Source organism: Onychostoma macrolepis, chromosome 09 (assembly GCF_012432095.1).
Source record: "Onychostoma macrolepis isolate SWU-2019 chromosome 09, ASM1243209v1, whole genome shotgun sequence".
In the NCBI taxonomy this organism is placed as follows: Eukaryota; Metazoa; Chordata; class Actinopteri; order Cypriniformes; family Cyprinidae; genus Onychostoma; species Onychostoma macrolepis.
Window position 1 is genome coordinate 29296903 of NC_081163.1, and position 14317 is coordinate 29311219.

The 14317-nt window shown below is 34.7% G+C and overlaps 1 protein-coding gene across 6 annotated transcripts in view; it reads right to left on the bottom strand.

Moving 5' to 3' along the window:
* Positions 1–14317, bottom strand: part of vwa8 (von Willebrand factor A domain containing 8) — a 126786-nt gene that overhangs the window by 83607 nt on the left and 28862 nt on the right. For all 6 annotated transcript variants that reach the window (XR_009272791.1, XR_009272792.1, XR_009272790.1 and 3 more), the window contains 2 exons: positions 11801–11961; positions 10276–10389 (listed from right to left, as the gene is read on the bottom strand). Coding sequence is in view for 3 of the 6 variants with exons in the window: in XM_058786843.1 (XP_058642826.1) it covers positions 10276–10389; positions 11801–11961 (275 nt within the window). In the remaining 3 variants the exon portion in view is untranslated. The remainder of the gene's footprint in view (positions 1–10275; positions 10390–11800; positions 11962–14317) is intronic.

A 14317-nucleotide genomic window follows, 5' to 3' on the forward strand; every position in this document is an offset into this window, starting at 1 on the left:
AATAACAATAACAATACAAAAAAACCCCAACAAAACACAAAAAACCCCCGAAAAAACCCCCACCACAACAGTAAAAAGTAAACAATTTCTGTGGTGAAATAACAGACTTTTAATTGGTTAGTCACTATAAAACAATAAAACATAATTTGTGATGCAAATATGGTGCATCAAGACCCATTTTTCAGGTTTGACATCAATATTTCTAGTTGCTATTGGTTTGACTTTTGAAGCACTACGTTTGCATTGTGTAATGTAAATTAGATTTCAGAACTTAGTGAAGAGCAAGATTTTTGTGCAGACTATAACTGTTTTCTATTTTAATATCTATTAAAATGTAATTTATTGTTGTGACGCAAAGCTGAATTTTCAGCATCATTACTCTTCAGTGTCACATGATCCTTCAGAAATCATGCTAATACGCTGATTTGCTGCTCAAGAAACATTATTATTACCATCAATGTTGAAAACAATTGCACTGCTTAATATTTGTCTCATTTGTGACAATTTTTTTGTCTTTACTGTCACTTTTGATCAATTTAATGCATCTATGCATGCATAATAAAGGGTTAATTTCTTCTTCAAAAATGAACAGTTGTGTGTATATATAGCCAAAAAGCATAAAAAAATTACATTAAATTAAACAATAAAACAAACAAACAAACAAAATAAATATTGGATTTTAATGACATTACATTCATACAAATGTAAAATCCTGGTTGTGAAGCACTGTTTTCAACAATTTGCACACATGAGAGATGTTTTGTGATGCTAAAACTGTTCAAGTAATCAACACATTATCCCTTGTTGCATGCAATAAGTCTGAGAAAGACTGAGAGACAAACAGAGAGACAGACCACGATGCTAATAATAGTTGACTCTGTGAGAGCACCTATATTCTGCTTCCTAGCACAGTGTTGACCTCAGGAGGTCAGAGACAGCAGCCCTGCCCACGCAGCCGAGCAAAGTGTGACTTTTAGAGGCGTCATTAATATGCCTGTACAGTAAGAAGTGTGTATGTGAGTCTGAGGCTGACAGGAACACAGGCTAGCTAATTAAGAGCAGTGTTGGAACCACATGAAGAGACCACAAGTGAAGTCTGAGACATCGGCTGGAAACACAGGAAGAGGAAGTGGCTTTATTTCAACCTCAGACGCGCCACCACAAACATCCTTCCTACCCGTCTAGGTGGGGCTCCACCAGCAGGACACAAATATACATCCAACAGCACTGATTTCTTCACAGTGACACACACAGATATGTCATTTCACTGATCAGGTGTTGATAAGATGTGGCTAAGATTACAATAATTTTATATCACGTAATATACTAGAGAAAATGACAAAATGGAAATTCAGATTGGTGTTATTTTAGCATAAGATACAATTGTAGTTCTTTCAATATTTTAAATTAGTTTTTATTGTTGTATTTTTTATTTTCATTTTAATTTTAGTTACAATTTTCATACTTTTTTTGTGTGTGTTCGTCATTTAGATTAGTTTTTTGTCAATTTTTTATTAATTATTTCAGTTTTAGGTATTTTAGTTCATTAATTAAAACTAAATGAAATTAAATGAAGAAATGTTGTTTAGGCAACTGGTGAAATAAAATGTTAAAAAGCTGAAACAAAAAAAAAAATATTTTTATAAAATTTTATTTTATTTCAGTTAACATCTACAACCCAAATTCCGGAAATGTTGGGATGTTTTTTAAATTTGAATAAAATAAGAACTAAAATACTATCAAAAGCCAATATTTTATTCACAATAGAACATAGATAACATAAAAAATGTTTAAATTGAGAAACTTTACACTTTTATCCACTAAATGAGCTCATTTCAAATTTGATGCCTGCTACAGGTCTCAAAAAAGTTGACATGGGGGCAACAAAGGGCTGAAAAAGCAAGAAATTTTGAAAAGATTCAGCTGGGAGAACATCTAGCAACTAAGTTAATTGACATCAGGTCTGTAACATAAAAGGGATGTCTTATAGAGGCAGAGTCTCTCAGAAGTGAAGATGGGCAGTGGCTCTCCAATCTGTGAAAGAGTGCGTAAAAAGATTGTGGAATACTTTTAAAACAACGTTCCTCAACGTCAGATTGCAAAGGCTTTGCAAATCTCATCATTTAAAGTGCATAACATCATTAAAAGTTTCAGAGAAACTGGAGAAATCTCTGTGCATAAGGGACAAGGCCAAAGACCTTTGTTGCATGCCCATGGTCTTCAGGCCCTCAGACGACACTGCATCACTCATCAGCATGATTCTGTCATTGACATTACTAAATGGGCCCAGGAATACTTCCAGAAACCACTGTCGGTAAACACAATCCGCCAAAAAGGAAGCCATATGTGAACAGCGCCGTGGTGTCCTGTGGGCCAAGGCTAATTTAAAATGGACTGTTTCAATGTGGAAAAGTGTTCTATGGTCAGATGAGTGTAAATTTGACATTCTTGTTGGAAATCACAGACGCCGTGTCCTCCGGGCTAAAGAGGAGGTAGACCTTCCTGCATGTTATCAGCGTTCAGTTCAAAAGCCAGCATCTCTGATGGTATGGGGGTGCATAAGTGCAAACGGTATGGGCAGCTTGCATGTTTTGGAAGGCACTATGAATGCTGAAAGGTATATAAAGGTTTTAGAGCAACATATGCACCCCTCCAGATGATGTGTATTTCAGCAGGACAATGCAAAACCACATACTGCAGCTATTACAACAGCATGGCATCGTAGTAGAAGAGTCCAGGTGCTGAATTGGCCTGCCTTCCTTCAGTCCAGATCTTTCACCTATAGAGAACATTTGGCGCATCATTAAATGAAAAATCCGTCAAAGACGTCCACGAACTCTTCAGAAGCTGGAAACCTATATTAGGCAAGAATGGGACCAAATTCCAACACCAAAACTCCAGTAAATCATAACCTCGATGCCCAGACGTCTTCAAACTGTTTTGAAAAGAAGAGGAGATGCTACACCATGGTAAACAGGCCCCCGTCCCAACTATTTTGAGACCTGTAGCAGGCATCAAATTTGAAATGAGCTCATTTTGTGCATAAAAACATAAACATTTGTTATGTTATCTATGTTTTATTGTGTGTAAAATATTGGCTCATGTGATTTGAAAGTCTTTTAGTTTATTTTATGCAAATTTAAAAAACGTCCCAACATTTCCGGAATTCGGGTTGTATTTCAAATAACCATTTTTTTATGGTTTTACTTTTTGTTAACTACAATAACCCTGTTTTAGATTTCAACAGAACAATAATAACCAAACTGACTCAAACTGCATGAAAAAAGGAAATGTGAAGAAGCATTTACAGACTTTGGAATAGTGGGACATGATGAATCAGCCTCTCAAAAGTTGATTGCTGATCCTTGCAGACGGCCAACAGACAATAAGACACACTGATTGTCGTACTCACTCTGATGCCATTTTAAACCTGTATGATTCTCTTTCTTCTGTGGAACACAAAAGAAGAAATGCTGGTCACTCTTTTCAGTAATTGGTATGAATTGAGACTGGGGCTACTGAGTTTCAAAAGGAATGCAATGGCACTATAAATGTCTCATGAAAAGTACAGGAATCGTGCTATATTTAAAGTCTCATGAACAGGGATGAAAACTCATCAAGGGTGGAAAATGTAGCAAAGATGCAAACACCCATAGAGGAGGTCTGGGGGCATACCACCCTGGGAAGAAAAGTTTGTAAATATCAGCTTTAAAAAAATATAGTTACAGTTGATTTTAGGGAAAAAGTCAATACAGAGAAAAACCTCAAACTTAAAATAATTCTAAAATAACCCTTCACTTCGGTTGTCTCAGGCCATTATAGTCACTTGTTGTTGCTGACTATATTACAAATCAACTACTAATAATACTACTACTACCAATAATAATAATAATAATAATAATTATTATTATTATATTCATATTATTATTCTACTAAAATATACCAATTTTATAAATAAATTATAAGTAATGACATTTGTATTGCAAAATAAAAGATGAGTATTTAATACTACAAGTACTACTAATAATATTAATTATTATAAAATATTAATAATACTAATACTGATTATTATTCTACTAAAATGTGCAAATTTAATCAATAAATAAATTATTAGTAATAACACTTGTATTGTAAAATAAAAGATAAGTATTTAATACTACTACTACTACTACTAATAATAATAATAAAATATTATTAATAATACAATATGAATAATACTAATACTAAAACTAATTATTATTATTATTTTAATAAAATATAAAAATTTGAGCAATAAATACATTATTAGTAATGACACTTTTGTAATGTAAAATAAAAGATGAGTATTTAATACCACTACTGCAGCTACTATTAATTTTATTTTACAGCAAATTTTTTTTAAATTCAGGATACAAGTGGCCTACACTTACAGAAATTAATGTGAACCAAGTACATTCATGAATGCACTGTTCATTTGAATCAGATCAATTTAATGAATCGGTTGATGCAGTTCACAAACACTCTAAACTATTTAGTGGGAAAAAAACAGCCAGTACATTATCTGATCTGAAAAAGTCACATGAATGCTAAAACAACACTGAACGCTGTAAACAAATTTAGCAGTCATACTCAGTGTTATTATATTACAAAACAAGATTTAAACTATTAAAAACTTTAGCTTTTTAACTCTCCAAAAAAATGATGCACCATAGCAACGAAATGTTGTGGCATAAAATCTCTCAACCACTTTTAAATTACACATCTGAAGGCAAGTAGGGACAGACTGAAATAAACAGCGAGTGTGATGGTGCTAACTGACAAAACCTATAAAATCAGCCCTCAGATTAAATTGAGCTGGACCGTCTGGTGGGCAGTTTCCTGTTATTGCGGTCTGGAGATGAAAGCAGCCATTGTCATGGGCTGAAATGCATCTCATCGTAACTCAGTGTTTCTCGCAGACATGGACACTCGGTCTAGACTCGCTGTCACAAGGCTTGTTGTCCTGAGATAGAGTCTCTCTATAGAGATGGCATCACAGTAGGTTAATCAACACCTCCTATGTGGCTTTGTGTGAGGCATCAGAACATTCAGTTTTCATTGAGTGTTCATGACTGCGCCGCTTCAGGTCAAATGAGACAGAGAACGGACGTGACAAATGGACTTATTGAGTGATCTCAAAGCACATAATATCATATGGACCTCTCTTACTAAAAGCTTGCTTATATAAAAACTTGAGAGTATATTAAAATAAATGTCTAACATGATCTAATAATGTGGTCTATTAAGGATTTTTTTTAGATTTCGCAAAAACACGATTTTTTGGGGGTTGACCCTATTTACCCCAAATGATCCCAAATACAATACATTAATTCAATTTTCATGTCCCATTGCTTTTGTAATGCTGTAAAAATAAATTATTGTAATTTTAAAAATGCTATAGTAAAAAAACGTACTGTTAATTGGCTAACAGTAAGTACCATTAATATGTACGGCGAATAACTGCAATAGATATAAGAGGACATATCATGTCATTTTACAGTAAAGTACTACTAAATGTATAGTTTTTGGAAGTTAATTCTCTGTGGTATCTCATATTTGATTTTTTTTTTCATTGAAAACTAAGAATAAAATTATTTCAGTTATGTTGTATACAATATACAGTTGTATACTGTATATTCAATTTTATGTTACATCTTACGTTGTTAAACGAATGTTTCTGCATTACTATTAATACCATTATTAATAGTACTGTGTTAGCCACAGTGTTTCTGTGGCTCAGTGGTAGAGCATTGCGTTAGCAGCGCAAAAGGTCGTGGGTTCAATTCCCAGGGAACACACATACTGATACAAAAAAATGTATAGCCTGAATGCACTGTAAGTCGCTTTGGATAAAAGCGTCTGCTAAATGCATAAATGTAAATGTAAATGTAAATGTATTACTACTACTATGTATACTACAGTTGTTATATACATATATATATATATATATATATATATATATATATATATATATATATATATATATGTGTGTGTGTGTGTATACATACACACACACACACACACACACACGTATACATATACAGTCATGGCCAAAAATATCAGCACCCTTGGTAAATATGATCAAAGGCGGCTGTGAAAATTTATCTGCATTGTTAATCCTTTTGATCTTTCATTTAAAAAAATTCACAAACATCTGACCTTTCATTGCATAATAAGAATTTAAAATGGGGGGAAATATCATTATGAAATAAATGTTTTTCTCAAATACACGTTGTACACAATTATTGGCACCCCTAGAAATTCTTATGAGTAAAATATCTCTGAAGTATATTCCCATTCATATTTACAATTTTGAGCACTCCAGGGTGATTATGAACATGAACTTATCCAGCCATGGCTTCCTGTTTCACAGAAATATAAAATGGAGGAAAAACAAAGCCCAAATTCCCTTAATCATCCATCACAACGAGAAAAACAAAGAATATATTTCTGATGTGCAGCAAAAGATAATTGAGCTTCACAAATTAGTGAAGTGGCTTTAAGAAAAGAGCTAGAGCAGTGAAAATTCCCATTTCCACCATCAGGGCAATAATTAAGAAATTCCAATTAACATAAAATGTTAAGAACTGCCTGGAAGAGGACGTGTGTCTATTTCGTCCTAATGCACGGTGAGAAGGAGAGTTTGAGTGGCTAAAGACTCTCCAAGGACCACAGCTGGAGAATTGCAGAAAATAGTTGAGTCTCGGGGTCAGAAAACCTTAAAATAAAATTGTCAAACAGCACCTACATCACCACATGTTGTTTGGGAGGGTTTCAAGAAAAATTTAACTCCAGCATATTCAGTTACCAGACACGACTGGAACTTCAAATGGGACAAGCTTTTATGGTCAGATGAAAGCTTTTTAGCAGCAAACACTCAAGACGGGTTTGGTGAACACAGGGATAAAAAGTACCCCATGTGTACAATGAAAGATACTGCTGTATTTTTTATGTTGTGGGCCTATATTTCTGTTGGAGGTCCTGGACATCTTGTTTAGACACATGGCATCATGGATTCTATCAAATACCAACAGATAAAAAATCAACAAGTGACTGACTCTGTTAGAAATCTTGTAATGGGCCATGTTTGGATCTTCCAACCGTACAATAATCCGAACACAAACCTCAAAAACAACACAAAAATGGGTCACTGAGCACAAAACCAAGCTTCTGCTATGGCCATTCCAGTCCTCTGACCTGAACCCTATAGAAAATGAGTGGGGTGAGCTGAAGAGAAGAAGCACCAACATGGAGCTGGAGATACAGATTGTATCTGCAACTATTAGCAATAGGTATGAATAGCATCTAACTACTAATTATTACATAGAAAATACTTATTCATGCTATTTTTACCTAATACAAATAGCATGTGCCTTACTTTATGCATGTAATTTGAATTTAAATGTTTGGGTGAACTATCCTTTTAATAAAGTCAGCTAAAAAACATTGGATATGTCATAATCATCTGACTGCTGAGAGACATAAAGAAGGGCTGCTATGAATGTGCTGAATTCTCACATCTCCCCCGCGAACACATACAGGTGTTGATTAGCGTGAGATTCCCAGTCTGTTCCATGATCGTGGTGCACTGCCAAGCCACAGCAACAGTTAACACTCTGCAACTGCTGCTGGCACTGAGACCAATGGATGGATGAAGCGCTCATGAGAAATGATAGGTGCTGGGATTTCTAAAACACCAAGCAGAACACCGGCCGCACGCAAGTACTTCATCTCAATGGCACGCTTCTTAAAAGCATTACCTCAGCTGGACATAAAAACATTTATAAATTAACGAGAGCCTCAGACCGGTCCAAAGGCCATTATGTGCTTATCCAACTTAAATGGAGACCTAGGAACAATCCACATATATTAAATAAATTATATTAATGCATTTTAATTATAGCAAAACCATTAGAATAATGGAATTTGAGTATCATCATATAAAGCAATTGTCTCTCTTCAGAGGACTTCAATAAAACTGATTGATTCATAAGGATTTTTAATGAACATATGGCATATATTTATAACAGATATTTCTTGCTGGATGAAGGACCATCACCTTCAACTCAATCCAAGTTGCCAAGATAGAATTGCTTGTGGTTCCATCAAACCCATCGTTTCATCACAATTTCACCATCCAGTTAGGCACATCAACCATAACTCCTTCAAAAACAGCCAGAAACCTTGGAGTTATGATTGATGATCAGCTGGCTTTCTCAGACCATGTTGCTAAAACTACCTGGTCCTGCTATATTCAACATCAAGAAGATCAGGCCCTTTCCTTCGGAACATGCTTCACAACTCCTTGTTCAAGCTCTTGTTCTGTCCAGGCCGGACTATTGCAATGCTCTCTTGGCAGGTCTTCCAGCCAGTTCTATCAAACCTTTACAATTAATCAAGAACGCGGCAGCAAGATTCATTTTTAATGAGCCAAAAAGAATGCACGTCACACCTCTGTTCATTAATTTGCACTGGCTACCAATAGCTGCTCGCATATAATTCAAGGCATTAATGTTTGCCTACAAAACCACCTCTGGCTCTGCATCCCTTTACCTAAATTCACTACTTATGTGCCCTCTAGAAGCTTGCGATCGGCAAGTGAGCATCGCTTTATTGTGCCATCCCAAAGAGGCACAAAATCACTTTCAAGGACTTTTACATTAAATGTTCCCTCCTGGTGGAACTTGTCCCTTTTAGATAAATAAATAAATAAACTAACACTAGCTTTTCTAATCTTTTTGTATTCTGTGTGTTTTCTTTTTATTTATTATACAATTAACAAAAGCAAAAAAAAAAGGCCTCTAACACTAGCTTGCTCTATTCATTTTCTATTCTATCTGTTTTCTTTTTATTTATTATATAATTTTTAAAAACTTGCTACGTGTACTACGTTAAGCTAACTGACTATAACTTATAGCTAACTTGTTATAGCACTTGCATATCATTGCTCTTTTGTTGATTTTGATTGCTTCCATTGTCCTCATTTGTAAGACGCTTTGGATAAAAGCATCTGCTAAATGACTAAATGTAATATGGATGTCTTTATGAACTTTCTTAAGCTTGAAAGTTTTGGTTGCTTGGACTTTCAATATATAGACAAAAATAATGAGCTAATATAAAAAAAATCTTAAAGGGTTACTCCACCCCAAAATGAAAATTTTGTCATTAATAACTTACCCCCATGTCGTTCCAAACCCGTAAAAGCTTTGTTCGTCTTCGGAACACAATTTAAGATATTTTGGATGAAAACTGGGAAGCTTGTGACTGTCTCATTGACTGCCAAGTAAATAACACTGTCAAGGCCCAGAAAAGTATGAAAGACATCTGCCATCAGTGGTTCAACCGTAATGAGAATATTTTTTGTACGCAAAAAAACAAAACAAAAATAACGACTTTATTCAACAATTCGTCTCTGCGTCAGCGTAGCGCCATTTTGGAGAATATCCGCTGGACGCTGTTCTGTGTCAACCGCATACCGGATACGCTGTTTTCGTTCAAATCAAAGCGTAAATACACGTAGAAGAGCGAACAGCATACGCTATTTGCATACAGCGGATATTCTCCAAAATGGCGTTACGCTGACGCGGAGGAGACAAATTGTTGAATAAAATCGTTATTCAATAATTTATTTTTTATTTTTTTGGTACAAATAGTATTCTCGTAGCTTCATAACGTTACGGTTGAACCACTGATGGCAGATGGACTATTCTGAAGATGTTATTTATACTTTTCTGTGCCTTGACAGTGTTAATTGTTTGGCAGTCAGTCACAAGCCTACCGGGTTTTCATCCAAAATATTTTAAATTGTGTTCCGAAGACGAACAAAGCTTTTACGGGTTTGGAACGACATGGGGGTAAGTGATTAATGACAAAATTTTATTTTTGGGTTGGATTAACCCTTTAATTTATGATGAATGAAAGACTTTGCATTTGAAGTAAATAGTGAAAGAATTATCATTTTTGGGTGAACTAACCTTTTAATAAACAACTTTAAATTTGCTTTTACTGTGTTTATTCTGTGTTTATACATTCTTGATAATGTCACAATGTCTGGTTCCATTACAAACAACCAAAAACAAACAATCAAACAATAAATAAATAAACTAATAAACAAACAAATAAACAAACTGTGGTATTTATAGTCATTGAAAATGACCCGAAGACAATAGAATATCATCTGTGCATTTTGCAACAGTAAGCTAGGGTAAGTGTGAGTTAGTTAAGCAGATTTATGCAATTGTTTGATTACAATATTACCTGTCTTGCAGCTCCTGGTCAGTGAGCTGTAGCTCGTCTTTTAGAGTCTGGTAACGGTCCCACCTCAGTAGTCGAGTCCCGTCATACAGAGCCAGCTCGCGGTCATGCAGCAACCTGAGACGGTAGACAGGCCAGATTAATCTCTGAACAAATCAAGCACTACAGCGAGAGAGTGATGATCAGCAATCTGCTCCAAAGTGAAAAACACAAGCACAGAAATAGCAGTGCTGGGTTTTTTCACACCAAGAGTGTGTTCACCAAGACGGGAAAAAAACTGCCAAAAGACCAAAAATAAAAGGATAGAAAAAATATTGTGCCAAAAATTGTTAATAGACATTTATGAAGAGAGGTAGATAAAACACTGTGTCCTAACCAGGCTTGATACAGCAAGTTTCCAGTATCAACTAATTTGTCCACCTATTATAAAATTATAATCAACAATAATAATAATATTGATATTATCAACATTTGTGAACAATATTGATATTGTGAACATTTAAAATTACTACTACTATTACTACTACTACTAATAATAATTCAAATGTTCATAATAAAAAATGTTGTTATTATTATCAGCAGTAGTAATAACTATAACAATAATTCAAATGTTCATATCAATAAATTACTACTACAACTACTACTTATAATAACAAATCACATTTTCATGATAATAATAATAATAATGTATTGTTATTATGACCATTTGAATTATTATTAAATTAATATTAGTAGTAGTATTAGTAGTACCAGTGATGTTCAATTAAATGTTCATTATATAAATAAATTATTATTATTGTCAATAATAATAATAATAATAATAATAATTCAAATCTTTATAATAATTTATTACAATTTAAATGCTCCTTATAATGAATTACTACTACTACTACTAACTACTACTACTACGTAATTAAATAAGTAAAAATTAGTTGGTGTAGTAATAATGTTAATTTATTGATATTATGATAATTGAATTATTTTTAGCAGTTGTAGAAGCAGAATTAGTAGTATTAATTTATTCATATAATGAACATTCAAATTATCATAATTATAAATATAATAAGAATTACTATTATTAGTACTCCTATTATTAGTAGTAGTACTACTACTACTAATGATAATATTATAGATATGCTGAATCCCTAACAATTTTCAAGCAACAGCTGAAAACTCATCTCTTGTCAACATTTGACTGCATCCTAATATTTAAAAAAAAACTTTGCTTTCGATTTTATTTAATCCCTCCTTGTCTAGCTTGTGCTACTCTGAACAATTTCTGAAACTTTGTATTATGAGCGCTTCCTGAGTTAATTTCCCTCTTTATGATTAATCGCTTGTTGTATTCCTCAACTGTAAGTCGCTTTGGATAAAAGCGTCTGCTAAATAAATAAATTTAAATGTGAATTCAGACCATTCTGGACGATGGACGATAAAAAAGATTGCATCACACTGGGTTAGGAGTGTTACAGTGTAAGCCTCTAGACTGAGGCTAAGCACAGTAAGTGTAGTATGGATTGAGACTGACCTGGAAAGCACAGCCAGAGTGCCCAGGTTGACACGGTGGATGCCGTCCAGCAGCACCAGCTTGCCCTCCTGAGCAGCAGTGACTAGCGGGGAGGCCCTCCAGGCCGTGTCTCCATTAGGCAGGGTGTATCTCTGCTGGAGGAGGTCCCGTGCAGTCATATCCTACCACACACACACACACAGAGAGAGAGGCAACGCCTGTCATTTAGTGTATCCTGCAGTGCGCTGACAGAGAGGCAGGGGTGAAAGAAGGACAGAGGTGTGTGTATACAGGGTTTACAAGTGCATCTGAGGTCAATCATTCATAAACACTTTGTGCAATCATACAATATATCCACCATGACTTAAGATTTAAGCAAAGGGCTGTGCCATGATCTCTAGTAGTGATTGATCAATATATTGGCAACTTTTTTAATAAATATGGTGTGAAATGAAAATGTTCAATTAATTTAATTTTTGTATGTGGTTTTGTACATTTTCTGGTCTGTTCTACCTTTTTCTTCATTTTATAACTGGTCTGTTTTTTTTTTTTCCCCCTCAGACCGTTGGACCACAATCTTCAACATACCATATATACACTAAGTACATAATATTAATTTCACATATATAAAGCTCCATGTGTCAATGTTAATATGTTACTTTTATTATTATAGACTAAATTAAACTTAAAGCATTCAATTATGAAAATATGATCAGTTGAACTTTTCCACTAAGACTGTTTGCAAAATTATTTGAGGAAAATTCCCATTAACTTTTAAGGCAAGGAAAACATTGAAAAGTTATCTAAAGGTGAATCTACACAGGGAGAACAAAACTATCATAACAAGAGGAAACACAAGACACAAAACATCATTGCTTGTCAAAGCAAGTGCCAAGACTCTTTTTCTGGCTTGTGACGTAGTATTTTTTCCACAACTGAGAGCACTGTATGTCATCAGGGACGAGCAGAGGCCCACACGAGTTCATAAAAGGGCTTCAGAGGGCTAACAAGATGAAGTGCGCTACAAAATTCCTCTTTTCCCCATACACTATGACCTCTTGCTCTCACCGGGCAAAAATAACTTAAGCATGATGCACGGACAGCTTCCTTTTCCTGCTCTATTCTCACTGAGCCAAAGGAATTCCCGACATTCCAGTGTAAACGCACACACGCACACAGTGTTTTACTACCTGCGGCGCTAATGTTTACACTCTGCTCTGAGCGGCTCTTCACAGTCTGTATGAGGTGCATCAAAACACGAGCATGCTGCGATCAGACCCAGATGCTGACGGGTCGCTCAGCTGGTGTGAAAAGCACCCGGCCGCTGGTCATGCAGCAAGAGCCCTTCACATCAGCTCCTCACTACATTTTGTCTGAAGTCTCAGTGAACATTTTTCACAAAGTTTGAAAACTTGCTGAAAATGTGCTCACCCTCAAGTCATCCAAGATGAGTTTTTTTTTCATCAGAACAGATTTGGAGAAATGTAGCATTTCATCACTTGCATGGGTGAATGGGTGCTGTCAGAATGAGTGTAGAAACAGCTCATAAAAACATCATAATAATCCACAAGTAATACACACCACTCCAGTATAGCAAAAAGCAGTGTGTTTGTGACAAATCCATCATTAAGATGTTTTTAACATGAAACTGTTGCTACCAGCTGAAATGTAAGTCCTCTATAGGTTATAATATTGCTTTCTCAAGTGAAAAAGTTGTCTCGTCTGAATCAGGAGAGAAATATGCACAGATTACAAGACAAAAACAGACCAAAACAGTTGTAAACAAATGTCAGTGGGTTTTGATGAGAGAAGACAACGGGAGATGGACTTTTTCACTGGAGGAAGCGTTAATATGACTTCACAAGACCTTAACTGATGGACTGAAGTCATGTGGGGTACTTGTGGATTATTGTGATGTTTTTATCAGCTGTATGGACTCTCATTCTGACGGCACCCATTCACTGCAGAGGATCTATTGGTGAGCAAGTGATGTAATGCTAAATTTCTTCAAATCTCTTGTGATGAAGAAACACTAAAATAGTCAAATAATTGGGTAGAATTTTTTCTTTTTTTCATTTGTGCTGCACAGAATTGAATAAAAAAAATCCAAAGTAGTCAATCATTTGAGAACTTTTTTTGCTAATACTTTGTATAATGCATAATAAAGGCATTCGTAATGCATCATAAATAATTGTAAACAAAGTTAAAATACATTAGAATATTTGCAGATTCCTTGCTACACATAAAATTGGTTGTTCATTATGCGTTTTAATGCACTGTACTTTCTAAAGGTGTAAAACTGAAGTATTACAATGTATTATAACTGTGGTTATAATTACCATAATGCATTTTATGGTGAACTATGAGACATAATTAATGCATTAAGAATACTTTTATAATGCATTATATACAGGCTTCAAGTAACAAATGCTCACAAAGCTCACTTCAACACTGTAAAAGTATTTATATGTTTTACTGTAAAATTAACACTGTCAAATTTGTCATTTTTGAGTAAAGTGATGAATTACTGTATAATTA